Below are 18,122 nucleotides of genomic sequence, written 5' to 3'. Positions count from 1 at the left end.
ACCCCATACTGGAACCCGTATGGGGTATCATTAAACAGTTACAACCCATATTTGATGGGGACAACATCCTGAAAAAAATCTTTCCTGAACCCACTCTTCTGGCCTTCAGACAACCCTCTAAGCTCGTTGGAAGCAAGCTCCGCCCAAGGACACACCCACTCAAAGTGGCATGAGAACCTTCCGGAACAATAGATGCAAAATCTGCAGCCATATCTCCACTCAATGATGATCAGATGATCAATACCCTCTCCCCACAACACACCTTTCAAGATCTATGGGTCCTGCATATACCTATCACCACATGTGGTGTATCTCATCCGGGGCATCAGATGCCACAAAAAACAACTATGTGGGTGAAACCAGTCAATCACTACTCTCTCAAATGAATGCCCGCAGAAAAATGTAAAAGACAAAAACACCCTGTCACCTGTGGCGAACACTTTTTTTTTACAAAGTGATCACTCCATATATGACCTTTCATTCCTCATCCTCAAAGAAACCTGATCAACACTTTCAAAAGGTGAGCCTGGAAACTTAAATTCATAACTCTGCTAGACACCACAAATCATGGACTCAACAGTCACATGGATTTTTGGCTTGTTACAATTTGTATCACACCCCACTGCTAACCCCTAATTGCCTACTTTCATTTAAAGTGGTCTTCTACAGCTTGTGTGAACCCCTTATGCTTAACAATCGGTCCCATCTTGTATTTAGCTCAGGCACTCTGGTTACCTTTCCCAGATCTGAAGAAGAGCACTGTGAAGCTTGAGAACTTGTATTTTCCACCATCAGAAGTTGGTTTAGTAAAAGATATTACCTCACCTACCTTATCTCTGTCTCAGACCCTGGGATCAACATGGCTATAACAACATTGTAAGCAAGTTTTAAAAGATACTAGTATTCACTGCCAGTTTATATCCTCCTCTTCCTCTATAGGGTGAGAGTCTCTTGCCCTATGTGCCTATGCAGCAGAATGTGAGGGCAGAAGCATGAGCTGCCCACAGAGTGGAACACTAGCAGAGAGGGCAGCCTCCAGGAGGCTACTACTGCCATTCTTGTGCCAATGGACTGGGGGTAAGGAAAGGGTGGAGTCCCAGTGCATCAGCCAACAAGCTGAGACGACACGGAGAAGTCTATGCTGGTATCAGGCTACTTCTTTCTCCAGAACAAGGGAGGAAATGGCAACTGTTGGAACCTGTTTTCTGTTCCTGTGGTGACATAGCTACATGCCACTCCCTGCTATCAGCTCTGAGTAAACTCTGCCTGTTCTTTAATCAGTAGTCTGCGGTACCTACTACTACAGGAATGTCCAGATACTGTAATAGTGGAAAATACAGAAATTAATATAATACAATACTAATATTGCATGTATGTTTAAATTGTGACAAAAAATCTAATTGTGCTTTTATGGACTCTTGGGTTTAATGCCAAACTAATCTTGATATTCCCTTTGTTTCTTTGCATAGACAACATCAGCAAATCGAACCAAATATTATGTCTCTTACTGTCGAAATGACTTCATACAGATGAAGCTACCAAAATATGCATTGCCAAAGGTAAGTGCACACAACTTATTTTTCTTTCCACTATCTTTTTTGTCTTCATTCCCTTTTTGACAAGGAGTGGGCTTTTCTAAACCTTTTAATCCTCACTATTTTGCTTATTTTTGCTTCCATAAGGATTTCTGAATTCTTCCTGTGGTGTGTTTTTCTTTTATGGCTTTTTATATGCACCTTTGAAGTATAGTAGCTTTCATTGCAATGCATAGGAATGGAGATCAGAGGCTAACTTTCTTGACATCGGTTATCACAATAACTTTCAAGCTTTACCAGTACTAGGGGGCCAATGGTAATGTAGTGATAGTGAGTCATGAATCAATTACAGTTTAATATCATATGGTGTCCTTCTGCTAGAAACACGAATGGAACTATAAGAGAATTTTACCAGTTGATGTGCGTTTTCTATTACCAAAGGATCCCAAGATATTCCCTCATCCCATCAAAGTGACAAGGTTGGCAAAGCTAGTTGCACTATGGCATATTTTTGAAAGGACAAGGCTTTCTGTATTTGCATAGCACACTGGTAGTAAAATACAGACGTATATTTGCATATAGTCTAACTGATGTGATTGAGGTTTTGCGACACACACAGTACGTTCCATACATCTATGGATAGCTGGAAGGCTTCTGCAACCCCTGAGCAGAATGACTCAGTTAAATACAAGAGTAACTGACAGATTTTATCTCTGAATTTTCTGGATGTTGTATGTTTAGGTCGCTACCTTACTGTTTAATCTATATTGTATTTCCTCGTTTCTTTCATTTTAAAGCAAAGAATAACTTCAATGATTTTTTTTCTTCCAAGTTTTTTTTAATGTAGTGGTGTGCTGTAGTTTTTTAATTTTAAATATACAGAATCACAACTCATAAACCTCTTGGATACTGTTTGAATAAGAACCTTCTTCTCTCATTGCTATAGCTGTTTTAAAAAAAAGCATAACCAGGACCAAATAAACATATCAAACCCATTGACATGCTATTTATTTGAATGTTTTGAATGGCTTTAAAATAGCCTTTCTGGTCTTTTGGGTGAACATGTAATCAGGAAAACAACAGGAGAAAGAATATAAAGTTCTAAACATGCAAAAAATCAAAGGGAACTATATCATTTACAGAGGCCCAGAGTTTAAGTCTTATATATGTAAGAAATGAGTGTGGGAGTGTTGACAGAAACAGCATTTCTCAAATAAATGTCATGGTTTCCTGTATAATTCAAGAAACATTGCACTGCAGTGTCTCATCACATCAGTCAAAGTCTTTGATTGTTTTTATTTCTTTGTTTGTGCTCGTGTTTATTTTTCATTTTTACTAATGCTGATTGACACACCAGGATTTTAATACAAGCAGGAGTATGTGGTAAGGAAGGAAGCACAGGGAGCCTCCTTCTCTTACCCCTCGAAAGTCTGTGCAGGAACCTCTACTACGGAAGCTGGATCTCCACTATCATACCTACTTTGCTGCTTTGTGGACATGGCCTGCCCTGTGGCTCCTTAATTCATATATTGCTGTCCTCCTCAACTTAACAAGGTGTTGTGAGCCTAACCAACCTAGTGGTTGTAAATTGTTTTGAGGTCTTTGGATAAATGATCCTAGACAAGTGTGAATTATTATTATTAAAGTATGAAATATTCTATCAGCTTCCAGGAAATTTAGTATATTTAAAGATTTCAGAAACTTCTTTAGTTGATCATAATAAAATGGATGCACAGTGAAGATCCTTATCTCCAAAGGAGGTTTGTCCTTCCTTTCATTGAACCTTATTTCATTGTTGATGAGTTTGCCAGTTTAGTAGCTAAAAGTAATGGCACAGATGTAGTACACTTAGATTTTTATAAGGCATGTGACTTAGTACTGTATGACATTCTGTTTAAAAAATCAACATCGTACAATATCAATATAGCCATCCAACATCTTGACAGATGATAGGAAACATGACAAAGTCAGTCAGTCAGTGGTGCTTGGCAGTAGTGTGGAAGAACAGCCCAATGCACAAGCGGCAGACCTTCCCATAGTGGCTACCGGTCCACTCACCAGATGGAGGTTGGAGCACACTGCTTCCTGGCTTACTTGTGGTCTCAGCCTGGGCTCTCTGATGACTCTCTACAATGACTGTACCAGTCTTAACCCGGCTTCTCCAGACTCAGCAGTTGTGGGCAGGGCTCTCCCAGTTGTCAGTGGGAGTGCTGAATTTCTTGAGACCCTCTTTGACCTTGTCACTGTATTGGAGCTTTGGCCTTCCTCTGTGTCACAGGTAGTTCTTGAGTTGGCCACAGAGCACAGTCTTCAGCAGACGATCTTCAGGCATGCGCTCCACGTGTCCCAGCCAGTGAAGCCTGCGAGTGTCCAGCATAGTCTTCGTAGAGTGTAGCTGGTTCCCTCAAGAATCTCATTGTTAGTGATCCATTGGTCCTAAGTGACTGCAAGGATTTTTCTGAGACAGTGACAGTGGAAGCTGTTCAATTTCCCCTCCTGCTTGGAGTACATGATCCAGCTTTCACAGCTGTAAAGGAGGGTAATGAGGACAGAAGCCTACTGAACGCACACATTTGTATTCAGGGTTAGCAGTTTGTTGTTCCCGACATGTGAGATAAGTTTGCCAAAGGTGACAGAGGCTTTGCTGATTCTCGCATTGAGTTCTGTATCTAGGCTAAGTGAGCAAGTTAGGTTGAGCCAAGATAGCAGATATGATCCACATTGTCCAGAGCTTCATTATTGAGGTAGACTTAAGTGAGATGTTGGTGCCCTGTGACATGACAACTGTTTTCTTAATACTGATTACCATGCTGAACTTGATACATGCATCAGAGAATTTATTCATCATGATCTGCAATTCATCAGATGAATTAGAGATGAATGTAGCGTCATCTGCAAAGAGCAGATCCCGAATAGTGAGTTGGATGACATGCCTTTTGCTCTGAAATTGCCTGATGTTAAAAAACTGCTGCCCATCCTCGATTCAATTGCTTCCAAAAGTGTACTTAAGAAGAATAGAGAAGAAGATGCCAAAGCCGGAAGGCGCTAAGATGCAGCCTTGCTTCATGCCATATCAATGCTAAAGTTAGATGATGATTCATTTTCCTACTGGACAGTTGCTTTCATTCCCTCCTGGAACTCCTTAAATAGAGAGAGCACTTTTTGTGAACAGCCAGTTTTCAACAGGATCTTATATATGCCATTCCTGCTAACCATGTTGAAAGTCTTTTGTAGGTCAATGAATGCTACATAGAGAGGTGCCCGTTGTTAACGGCTTTTTTCTTGCAACAAGCGTGTTGTGAGGGACATGTCAGTCGTGGAGCATCCAGCTTTGAACCCACACTGGCTCTCAGGATAAACTCTCTCAGCAAGGACTTTGAGTAGCTTCAGCATCATCCTTGCAAGTACCTTGCAGACCATGCTGAGCAGAGATATCCCTCAGTAATTATTGCAATCTGTTCTGTCCGCTTTATTTTTGTATAAAGTAATTATGTTTGCAATATCAATAAAGCTCATATTAAGTAGATGAAGAACAGGCTGATAAATCTCAAAATTAGTTGTCAATGCAGAAACTTCCATTGGGGATGTTTCTTGTGTGGTTCTGCAGGGATTGGTTCTAGATCAGAAGTTATTCATTATTTTTATCAATCAGCTTGACGTAAATATAAAATTGTTGCTGATAAAACTTTTTGCAAATGACACAAAGAAGTTGAATAATCTGGGCCCATTCAAATAAAATGTGTCCTAATACAGCCAAATCCAAGGTTATACATCCAGGAATAAGCAGTGCAGATCATATCTACAGAATGGGGAACTGTATTTTGAAAAGCAGTGACTGAAAAAAAGATTTAGGGGTCTTACTGGATAAACAACTGAACATGAGCTCCCAGTGCAATGCTGTGGAAAAAATGGGGAGAGGGATTTTTGAATGTATAAACAGGAAAGTAATGAGTAGGGTGGGGAGGTGATTTTACCTCTATAAACGGCATTGCTGAGACAGGTATTGGAATATTGCATCCTGTTCTGGTGTCCACATTTTTAAAATCATGTTGAAAACTTGGAGAGCATGCAGAAAAGAGCCACACAAGTTATTTGATTGCTGGAGAAAATCCTTTACAGTGAGAGACTTACGAAGCTCAGTTTCTTGAAAAGAAAATCAAGAGGTGACCTGGTTGTATATAAGTATCTTCATGGGGAGAAAATATTGGGTACTAAAGTGCTCTTTCATTTAATAGATAAACCATAACAAGAACTAATGGCAGGGAGCTAAAGCTAAACAAATTAAATTAGAAGTAAAGCACAATTATTTAACAGAGAGAGTGATTAACCATTGTAATGAACTACCAAGGGAAGTGATTGATTCTCCAGCTCCTGAAGTCTTCAGATCATGACTGTATGTCTTTCTGGAAGATATGCTTTAGTCAACAGTGCTGTAGCTGTGTCCTTGTAGCAGCTGTAGTGTAGACAAACATACCATATGTTTCTGCTTTGCAGGTAATAGAGTGAGGCATCAGATGGCCTCTACAGCCCTATAGATGTCACAGAGCAGAGATTAACATACAAAGGGGAATTGTGGGCAAACCAGAGAATGCTGCAGGCTGGGAAAATGAGTCTGTCTAGTGCTAAGAACACCAGATCCTGTGTTTGTCTTGGGGAAAGAATTTTTGGCACTCCTTGATGTTCACATCCTTCCCCTGTGCAAATGTCTTCTGCTTTGGTTTTGGGTGGGGAATGTTGTTTGAAGCCTTAAGTTTTCCATAGAGACTTAAATGATTTAAAAAACATGGGGAGCAAATGGAGGTGGACTTGATTTTGTATGTTTGTAGACCCACACACGCATAGAGACAGAGAGAAAATAATACACAATATATTTGTATATAAGAACGTAACGTAAGAATGGCCATACTGGGTCAGACCAATGGTTCATCCAGCCCAGTATCCTGTCTTCCAACAGTGGCCAATGCTAGATGCTTCAGAGGGATTGAACAGAACAGGCAATCATCAAGTGATCCATCCCCTCTCCATCCATATTTTGGATCAAAATCATGCCATCCATTTCACAAATGTGTACGAAATACAATGAGGTCACTGTACACATACAGCTACCCTGGTTGTCCACAGGGATTGGACCAGGACCTTCAACACCAAAAGCTTCCTTTAGTTGTGAATATATAGCTGTCTGTTAGAGTCACTGAGGTCAGCTTCTAGTCAAGTTCACATGTACCTAGCAACTATTTTACATACTTCCCCTGTTAGGCAAGCTAGGATCTAGCTCCACAGGCGTTTCAGTTCTATCTGGCATGCCTTTTTACAGCACGTCACGGCAACATACATCTACAGAGACTAGAGTCGTCTGTGGATATTGGACCTGGGATCTAATCATCACTGCACAAGCCCTTTATGCTACTGCAAAGGCAGAATTCCTTTAGCCATGAGGAATTCACAGTGAATCAGTCAGTGGAGGGAAACTGGACCATACCATACTAAGCCTGTGTGTTGCACAAGTAGAGGAAAAGACATAGCCAAGTGTTGCACCTCACTCCAGTCTTCTCCAAAATGTACACAGTAGGCCAGTTGTGCCTGGGGAGGGGAGCTGGGTAGAAGCATTGTCCATACATGTTAGTGTAAATGCTTCTTGACCCAGGTGCCCCATAATTCATGTAGCTGGCCAGTTTTTGACAGTACTTATGTGCACATGTTACTGTGTAGACTGCTACCAATCAGAATACTGATCCACTTGTTTCAGCATTCATGGATGCCCATCTGCTCCCTAGAATAGAACAGAGCTTGAAAATCTGATCCTATACTTTCAATACCCAGTTTAAGGTAGTGGGTCTATACTGAATCTTTACTTCCATATTTGAACCAGATCTCATTACGTAATGCTGAGATATAGATTAGATTGTAAGCTGTGGTAGGGACCACCAGTGGAGTCCTGGAGCAAAGCTAGGGCTCCTAGATGCTACGATAATACAAATGATGTAGAAACCAATTTACTCTATTACTATAATACCAATTAGTGGTCAAAATAGATTAACAAAAAACACTGAGCAAATCAAGTGATCTTCTGTCAGCTGTATTAGTTTTACTGTTGCATACAAGAGTCCCACAATGCTAACCCCCTTCTCACCTTTGTAAATAACCCTTACTGGAGGTAATATCCCTTCATAGACTGCTAGTGCTGCAGTCTTTTCCTGCATTCGTTCATTCATTCATTCCAAGTTAGCGTAACTAGCTACAGAATCTTTATAATGTAAAAGCAACATTCTCTTTTGTTTCCTACTGCAATTTAGACAAGCATAGTGTTTGGCTCTAAAAAGATAATGGAGTGGAAATATTATGAATGAAAACTTCTATTAGCAGCCTTGATCTCTATGTATCTGTACTATATTGCCAAATGGGTAATAAAATAAAAGTTTCCAGGTAATAGACATCAAGATAAAAGAGAATAGGAAATAAATAACCCGTTATTGCCTCAGAAATTTTTACCTCTTCAAAGTGGTACATGATTCTTTCGTATATGCTTTGTCACCAAAGATATATACTCACACACTCAGAGAGAGAGAAAATATTTTTTTATTTGTCTACCACCGGGAGGTTTTTCTGTCAGTGAAAACGTATGTGTATAAGGCTTAAAGACAAGTATAGGTTAGGAAAAGAAAGTTAAACTCCTCAAAACAATTTTGCTTGTTGCAATAAAAAACATAACTGTGCATATTTAGATTACCCTTCTCATAAAAAAAGCCACCTGTAAGTGAGGTCACATCTTTTCTTAAGTGGCTCTGAATGGGACTACACCTTCCATGCAACAGTCTCAGTAATGTGCTCCTAATTTTAACAAGGAGCTTGCTCCAGACTTGTGTGTATCAGCCAGTGATACATATGACACCTGTCAGCCTGAAATGTCACTTTCCTATCAATGACCCATACATTTCACACTCTTTCCCTCTATCATCCATCAGTCCTTTCATTCCCGTATTTCTTGATGCATTATGCTCCCTCTTCCCAGCACCTCTTGGAGGCTTCCCTAGGTGGCTCCACTTCCTGGTGGCTGTTCCTTACAGCAGCAGTGGTAGCAGCAGGTTAGGGTGACCAGATGTCCTGATTTTATAGGGACAGTCCTGATATTCGGGTCTTTGTCTTATATAGGTGCCCATTACCCTCCCCACCCTCTCTCCTGATTTTTCACACTTGCTGTCTGGTCATCCTACAGCAGGAAGATGTCTTGCAGCCTTTTCTGATAGTAGCGATAGCTGACCTCTGGCTATAGGTTGCTTGGTCAGGTGAGCAGTGATTCCCCCTGGTACATGTATGTGGAGGCTCAGCATTGAGCCCCATTGTTTCCATTGGGTGATTGGGGCTTAGGGAGAGGAATGGACTCCAATTCCCTTCAAGTGCCAATTATTCCAATTCCGAGCTGAAGCTGGAGGGTGGACTCTGGTGGGGAGAGAGGCGGTGTGCAGCAGCAACAGGACTTCCACGCTGTCATCTTTATGTACTGTTGGAGTGGCTGCCAAGGAAGTGGTGCAGGGACTATGTGGTGCATCCCACATTTACAATTAGTGGTGCTAGTGAGGGATGAAGGAAGGGAGTTTCCCTTTCAGGATGTGCCACAGCAATAGCAGGAACACCCTGGGTGTGGCAATTGCCTGTGTGAACAGCATCTGCCTCAATCTCAGCCTCTGACATGGCTGGAAATGTTACCAAGCAGTAACCAATATTAACAGTTTTAAATGGACCCAGGAAGCAGTTCTCCTCCCCAGTTCCTGTCCCCTGTTTTCACACCACTCCACGAGGACAGCCTGAGGCTTTTTGGGGGCGGTTAGTTATGTTGATCGCTCTCACATGGATTGAAGGGAGCACATGGGGATGGTGAAAACACAAGTCCTAGGCCACTTTGTCTCTACGAGCTTTGGACACTCACATCTATTGTATTTACAACACTCAAGAGTATCATTCCTATAAGGATTTTGGATTCAGTTGCCTAGTTTCAGATTAACGGTATTGCCATTCCCAGATCATGAATCAGGCCCCTAAAAATCATGACATTTGCTTAAAAATCATGAGATTTAAAAAAAAAAAGAAACCCAAACTTTGGGTTTTTTATCTTTGCTTTCTAGTGTGAGGGCCCTTAGGGTGCAGTAAGGTCACATTTTCCAGCTTTAACAGCATGGACTAGAAACTCACTTCATTTTAAAAGGCATGCTGAGATTCTCACCTAATCACATGCCTCCAGGAGCTGGCATGTTAAGGAAAAACAAGAAATATTGTGAGACTTGCAGTAAAATCACGAGAGTTGGTAACATTGTAAATTGACTGCATGATTGGATAACATTGTAGTGTGTATGTTTCTAGTGCTGTGTGTGTGCATGGTGTTGTACCTCACAAGATAATTTCTCTCTGCTCTTTTAGTTGAAAGCAGACTGCAAATATCAATGATCTTTTGCATCCATTTTTTCTGGCCAACATATAGCCTTCTTTCTTTCTTGGCTTAGGCATGGCCCTAAGTATTGTGCCTTGGATGTCAGGGGTTGCTGAGTTTCATCAGAGGATCTAGAGACGATAGTGGTAATAGCAGCTAGCCCAACGTTTGCCATTCTCCATTTCACCATTCTCTTAATACTCACTGCCTATACAGTATAGCAAAACTGGCTTACTGTGTGATCTTGATCATCCTCCCCTCCGCCCCTGTGTTTTTCTGTCTGAAAAAATGGGTGATATGATTTCTACTTATCACAGAGGTGTTGTGAGCTTTAATAATTGTAAACCAGGTTGACATTCTTGAATGAGAAATAATATACTATGTATCAGTTACTGAACATTCATAACATAAGGCTAGATTAAAAAACAACAACAAAACAACCTCCTCCCCTCCCCTTTGGCTTCTTTATCAGATCTGATTTTTGGATGGGGGCTTGGGCATTCTTCCATGGTAGGAAGCCAGATTAACTAGTATTGAAGATGATCCATGACTTTCTTATGCCTTAACTCTGTACAAGTGCTATCAGTGAAGTTCCTCACTACCACTGAAAACAGAAGACTTTTGGGGAAAGCGCTACAAAGGTCACTTTGGTACCTCACTTTAGGCAGAAAGTAAGGAATTATTGGAACATTGTGAACATTTGTCAGGAAGTTATAGAGATTAGATCTCTGGTATATGAATCTGGAAACGTTCTTGCATTTGTTCCTTAGTGTGTGTTTACTATTCCCTGAAAGAACATACACAGTAGTGGAGAAATGACATATGCTTGCCAGTTTCATTCAGATGAATTAATGCAGTGGCTCTCAACCTTACCAGACTACTATACTCTTTTCAGGAGTCTGATTTGTCTTGTGTACCCCCAAGTTTCACCTCACTTAAAATGACTTCCTTACAAAATCAAACATAAAAATAAAAAGAGTCACAGTACATTATTACTGAAAAATTGCTTACTTTCTCATTTTTATCATATAATTATAAAATAAATCAATTGAAATATAAATATTGTACTTACAATTCAGTGCATAGCATATTAAGCAGTATAAATAAGGCATCTGTATGAAATTTTAGTTTGTACTGACTTCACTAGTGCTTTTATGTAGCCTATTGTAAAACTATGCAAATATCTAGATGTACCCTCTGGAAGACTGACACGTACCCCAAGGGGTACACTTCCCTCTGGTTGAGAGCCACTGATTTAATAAACCTGACTGAGCCAGCTGCTAAGAATTTCCTGCTAGGCACTGAGCACCATTAGCTCACATTGTACTCCATGAGACTGGATGGTACTCAGGGTTCGAAGGAGTAGGCCCAGGATATATAAATGCAACCACTTCCTGGATTACTTCCAACTCTGTGCTAATTTGAGTGTTTGCTTTTTCTGGTGTAGCTGTCAGATACCGGAAAGGGAGCCTAGCTCAGAAGTCACCACAAGGGGACAGGAATGGCACGATTGCATAGCTGTCAGGTTTGTTGCACTGCCTGTTTAATCATGGCATGTTTAGTCTGTAGAGCCTTTGATCACTCGAAGGATTTCGTAAGGGGCTCTGTGTTAGTTAATCCTGATTCAGCACTCTAATGCAAATCGCCTTCGCAAGTGTGCGAGATTAAACACCATCAATCTGAAATTCACCTTTCGGTCTGCAAATTTTATCTCCTATAGTTAAAGTAACACCTAAAATCACTCTGACTGAAAGAAGTTACAGTGCTTCTGCCTAAAAGGTTCCTTCCATTTTGAAAGATATTGCTGTTTCCGCTGGTATTCCTTATTTTAAGTGAATGGAACATCTCTCAAACCACTAGAATCTTTCAAAATAGAAGAAACATTTGTTGAAAAGTGCAACCAATTGAGTGGGGAAAAAACATTTTCAACTTGCTCACTTTTTGCATTTTACCACACTTTATGGCCAGTTTTACTTTCGGGGTGTTTTTGGGTTACCCCCCAAACATATCCCTGATCTGCTAGACCTGATCCCTATGCAGTCCCATTGATTTCATTGTGGCACAGAGAACGTGAGGTTTAGCCTGATGTTATGGTAGAGAGTCAAGAGCAGAACTGAATGAATTTTTTTGACCGAAACTTTTTCTCACCAAAAAAAAGCAGATTCAGGTTGATTGAACCATTTTGTGAATTTGTATAAATTTTTCCAAATTGGTTTGGTGGAAAAGGGGGGAGAAACCTAAAAAAAAAGATATCAGAAATGACTTTTTGTTTTAAAATTTACTTCAGTTTTATTTTAAAAATTATATGAGTTTAAAAAAACAGACCAAAATATTTTGTGTCTGGTTGAAAAAATATTTCATTCTAGACAAAATGGTTTGGTTTGGTTTTTTTTACGATTGGGTTCACTATAGAATTTTAATTTTTTTTCCTGGTCAACCCAAAATAATTTTTTTTCCAATTCTTTGGATCTGCCAAGTGAAGTGAAAAAATCAGTTATTCAAACAGCTCTAGTCATCAGAGTGAGTGAAGATGATGAAGAGGAAGGTATAACATGATTAGCTGGCAGAACATAGCGCACAAGAGGAGGTATATGGAAACAAGGGTTGAGATATAGACAGAGAGGCATGATGAACGCCTTAGAAGTGAGGAGGAGGCGCCTGAACTGTATTACTATTATTTATTGTGTGCTCGGTGTTGTACAAAGCACATAGGGAGATCTGGTCTCTGCCTCAGAGAGCTTACAACCTAAAAGGATAAAATGAAACAGAGACAGAATACAGTGAGGTGACCAAGATGGTCTTGGAACATCAGTGCTTTCTAATGGGTGGGTGACTGTGTTTTTCTGACGTGTATTACCTTTGGGGGAAGAAGGGAATTTTGAGGAGCGATGTCAGTGAAGGGGGAGAATAGCACTTGGCATAATGAATGGGGCACTCCAGGAATGAGACCACATGGAAGAAGGCATGAGGATGATAGCAGGAGAAGGAACTGAAAGGAGTGTGAGGTAGGGTTGACTGATGGAGCAAAGGTGTTGTGACCACTGATGAGAGCAGGAGAATGATGTGCAAGATCAAAAGCCAGTGGAGAAATTCCATTAGAAGGGATGACGTGGTTGGAGTGGCAAGCAGGGAAGATCATTTTAGTTGCAAGGGAGATCAGTTCTGCCACAGGGGGCCAAATGTGCAGCTTTGTAATTTGAATATGGAAATGAAAGTACCCGCAATCAAATATTGCATAAGCACAGCAAATGCGCTAGACAGTACACCAAAAAGTGACTTGAGACAGTAGGAAGATTCCAGGTTCTTGAGGTGCTTTAAAGTCAGCTGAAGGGCCTTGAACCAATGAAATCAAATAAATAATGTGCAGGTAGGAAGGTTAATGGCAAATTAAGACAGTAGGATGGCTTGGAATAGCCTGTAGAAGGGAGGAATGAATGCATAGCTACAGGATCTGCTGAGATCACAGCCTTAGCTAGTGTGGCTGCAGGCAACAAATTAGGTATATCAATAAAAATAGCCTTCTTTGGAACAAGATATTTTCTCTCTCACATATGATCTTACTAGTTAACCCCTTCCCTACGACAGGAAATCCTGTCTAGCAACATTTGCTAAGGGTCCAATCTTGCAAAGAGCTAAATGTCCCTTATGAGGTGCTGAGCACCCATTGTAGACCATTGGATTTGAGAGTGCTTAGCACCGTACAAAATTGTGCCCTGAGTCTGTTAAGCTCTTATCCTTGATTGCCATTTCTCCAGGTGAGATCTAATAGTGGAAGACGGTAATATGAGCAAGAGAAGGGAACAGGAAGGGAGATTATTTGTAACTTTCTTTTAGCTTGGTTGGCACTACCGATGTACCATTCAGGAGTTTAAAAGATGTTTTAAAACCAGGTATGAAATTTGCAGCTTTCCTTACTTCAGTTAATTTCCTCAGAGTTATATCAGCAACATTTGGCCAGATGATGTTCCTCGGGGCTGTTGGAAGACAATATAACCAAGTAACGGGGTTATAAATGCTTGGGAAAGTAAATTGAAATAGACAATGCTGAAAAGATACCTATAATCCTGGACTGAGAAATAAAAATCTGCAGTGTAAAACCTGAATGGAACAGACTATGCCTAAGAAGGAAGAAAGGCATATTTGGTTATCCTCTATTAATACCAGGATTCTAATTCCTGCCAGACACACACAAAGAAGCAACTGACATCTTGAAGAGGATGAGTACACACACCCCTTTCTTAATATTAATTGTTGCAATTGGAAGAAGAGAATTAGTGAAACATGCTTATAGTATAAACTCCTCCAGTCTGGCCATCTTGCCTTCCAGCTGTCACCCTCCAGTTGGTCCAAACTTCCTTTGTTAAAGTCATCTTCTCATCCCACTGCTCCAACCATGTTAGATCCTTCTGAACGTCTACTGACTTTCCATAACTTACCACATAAAATTCAAATGCCTCATCCTAAAATACAAAATCGCACCTATTTTTGCCTCCACCTATTTCTCTGCTCTCACTTACCTCTTCCAAATTTCTTGTCTTTCTCCTTATTATTGGATTATTCTTTTATTTACACCAATGCAAATCAGGAGTAACTTCATGGAAGTCAACATGACTACACCAGAGAAAACTGGTGAAAGTGAATGAGAGTCAGATTAGCCACATCTTCCATTCTCAGTTTTGTGCCCCCTATGTCTGGTAGCAGTCACAATGTATCTGACAATTGCTTTATCTTTTCTCCTTTAAATTCATCCGTAAAACCCACATCTCTAAATAGTCCCTCTTCTCACATTCTGATCAATAGCAGCACTCAAACATTCTCTTCCGCACTGTTGTCCTATGTTTCATCCTGCATTTGCTTGTCTCACTTTATTTAGATTCTATTCGTGTGAGGCAAGGAACATGTCTTATCTGTTTTCTGTACAGTGTATGTTGATGACACTTTATAAACATTTTACTATAATAATGCTCTTAAGACTTTTGCCACAGGGCTGATAATAGGTATGATCACAATGTAAGAGGTTTTTAGAACTTTTCACTAATGGATAATACCCTTTCAAACTCTTTATTCCTAAACTCTTTAGTAATTCATTTCTCCTCCACCTCCACCTCTTTATTGGATCAACAGGATAACTATTCTCAGGTTGTATCAGAGAAGGCAAATAAGATGTTAGTCATGAGTTATGATGGACTACCAGATGCTGCATATCCATCCTCTTGCTTACTTACAAATAGTGATGGTAATTTAAGACAGCCTAGAGATCCATTAATGGGATTCTAAAAAAAAAATCTGCTTCTGATTCAATACAAAGTTTTACTGGGAAGGCTTTGGAGAATGGCTTTGAGATCAACCATGGATGGGAGATTTTATGTGCAATAGAAACCTTTCCCATAGGTTCATTTGTTTTGACAGATGTATCAATAGCATTTTAAAAATAATTTGGAGTGGTGAATTAGATTCAAAAAGAGATTGCAGTTAACCCGTTTTATATACAAAATGTTTTGTCTAGCTTTTCATTATACATACCTTCCAAAGAGGTTTTTGCTATGCAGTGTATGGGGTATTCATTCTTATATATACTCACCTCTTCTTCTGCACCTAGTCAGCTCTTGTTACTTCTATATAAAGAAATAGAAATGTAATAAATGGGTTTGTTATATATTTACTCAGAAGTCATTTCTTCCTGCCGCCTATCTGAACTCTTTCTACCCTTTGTCAGTATCTCTCCATTAATAAGGTGACCAGAACTGAACATAATATGTCAGGTGTGGTTGCAACTGAGTTCATAGAAAGGATAATAATCTTTCTCCCCTGATATAATGCTCCTGTGTATGCAGCCCAAAATTGCATTGGCCTTTTTGCTGCCATATCCCAGTGCAAACACAGGTCCAATTTTCTGTCCACTATTACTGTCTATTTCAGCATTGCCTCATCCTGATTTCTTTCTCTGATTGAATATTTGTGTATTAGACTATTTTTCGCAAGATGTATTAGCCTGCATTTTTCCCTGCAAAGGATGGAGAGAGTAAAGAGGGAGTCCAGCAAAGAGGCTATTGCAATAATCCAAGCATGAAATTATTGAGGAATAAATGCAGAATGTTGAATCTCATATTGTTGTTGTTATTTAATATTTATATTATGGTAATCCTCAGGGGTCCTGCTGTGTTCAGTGCTGTGCAAACATGTAGGAAGATATGGTCTCTGCCATGAAGAGTTTGTTTCTTATTCTCTAAGGCTATGTCTTCTCTGATGGCGGCAAATTCGCCGCCTTCAGATCGACTTCTCTGGATCAACTGAGTGGTCAGTGAAGACCCGCTCAGTCGTTGCAGAAATCGACATATTAGGACCACCTTTTCAAGTGGTGTAGCGCTGCGTCGACGGGAACACGGTTTCCGTTAGCGCAGTGCAGTGAAGACAGCGCGCAGAACAGAAGCAGAGAAGTTGACGGGAGTTACACAAGCTTTTTGCGTAGCTTGCGTAACTCCGGTCGACTACCGCCGAATCTCCGAGGTAAGTGAAGACAAGCCCTAAGTTCCTTTATAATATATCTCTGTTCTAATTGGTGGTTGCTAGTCATCATATTTTAGATCTTATTGAGATTTCATGGACTTTTTGTCTGTGTCTTGAGAGTGTAATTCACATTCAGCATCCCCTCAGTTTTAGGCATCTCTGCTGCAAATGCGAATATTGAACATTGAAATCTGTCGACTAGGAATTGGCTTAAGAACTCCAACCCATTTCCTATAAGAAACAAAATCACCTCCTTCTGGCTGGTTTCGATTTGAAACGGTTACCTGTAGGTGAACATCCTATATCCCATAATCTGAGAGAGAGAGGATACAGTAGATTTCCTAATACCTAAAATGAGAGAGCTCATAGTCAGTGATCTTTAAAGTGTATGTATTTTCTCTGGCACTTGACTCTCATGACAAGTTTGGTTTTTTTATCATGTAGGCACGATAGTATCTTTTCTAACTGCCAATTATGATTCATCTTGTATCTTGTTTCTTTTTCTGCAGGATTTACAGATTATCAGTACGGATGAAAACCAAGTGTTTGTGGCTGTTCAGGAATGGTACCAGACAGATACATACAACTTGTACCAGTCTGACCCACAGGGTGTATACTACTCCATTTTACTGGAGAATGTCAGGAGCACAAAGCAGCCAGAAGAGAATGTCCTGATAGATATTCTGGAGGTAAGGTGCCATGCAAATATTAGCACTTTGTTGCTTTCTATCTTTTCCCTTGTCTTTCCTACCTCATGTTTTTGCTTAGCATCTCTAATCATGAATGCAATTAACTTTATAGCGATAACATTCTCCCCAATTCTCCAGAGTGATGAGAAGGCAGTAGCGTATTACTCTAATTCTCCCTCTCTCTCCTCTTTCTCCAAAAGTGTTGCTTGTTTTTTAAATGCACAATTTTCTGCATTTCCAAGAATGAGCAGGAAGAAGTTTAGTATTTTTCACTTTCTTGTAATACCGGGCGCTGGTGTGATTTCAAGTAGTGAAGAGTTAAGCAGTAAGATTCAGTTAGCACTATTTTATTGTGGAAGGAAGAATATAAACAGGTATGAAACTGCTTGATGTAACAGAATTTGGCTTCTAGGCAATACAGTGATATTTTTCTTGGCTTACATTTGTTTTTCAATTTGTCAGCATCTCAGCTGCTTTGTCTGAGAAGCCAATGAATGTAATTATGTAAATATGTATGTAAGTCCATTCATTGAGTTTTGCTTACATTCTTAAGTTTCTTTTACCAGGGAGACTTTTAGCCAATAGGGTCTCAATAAATAGCAATTGTTTGAAACTAGTTCTGGGTACTACATGTTGATCTTGACAAATGAAGAGCTAACAACATTAGATTTGAGTCAGACCACAAATCCCCTTGCTTTCTGTAGACATTCTTTCCCTAGAGGCATTGCTGTGAGAGGAACCATCTTTGCAAAATACTCAACTCTGGATTTTAAACCTGCAGCAGTTGGCTAAAGAAAGAGACACTGGGGAAAATAGCAGTTTAGGAAGAAATTGCCATCAATTCTCTTGTTCAGAAAGAAGATGACGGCAACACTTGAATCTAATACAACTTGAAAAAAACATTCTTGCTAAATGCCCCAGACTTCTTTGAAAAGGATTGGTAATACTCCTTAGCCTGGCATGTATGTT

At 40.0% G+C, this 18,122-nt stretch overlaps 1 protein-coding gene across 1 annotated transcript in view; it reads left to right on the top strand.

Annotated features, from left to right (window-relative positions):
- The window catches only part of LOC137149633 (VPS10 domain-containing receptor SorCS2-like), a 152,669-nt gene that overhangs the window by 30,056 nt on the left and 104,491 nt on the right, over window positions 1-18,122 (top strand). Inside the window, exons 6-7 of the mRNA XM_067543160.1 lie at window positions 1,470-1,559; window positions 16,974-17,153. Of these exons, the coding sequence (XP_067399261.1) occupies window positions 1,470-1,559; window positions 16,974-17,153 (270 nt within the window). The remainder of the gene's footprint in view (window positions 1-1,469; window positions 1,560-16,973; window positions 17,154-18,122) is intronic.

The sequence above is a fragment of the Emydura macquarii genome, unplaced genomic scaffold (genome assembly GCF_026122565.2).
Source record: "Emydura macquarii macquarii isolate MOO-44397 ecotype Brisbane River unplaced genomic scaffold, CSIRO-AGI_Emac_v2 contig_794, whole genome shotgun sequence".
NCBI lineage: Eukaryota > Metazoa > Chordata > Testudines > Chelidae > Emydura > Emydura macquarii.
This window is presented reverse-complemented; position numbering and strand designations above follow the sequence as displayed.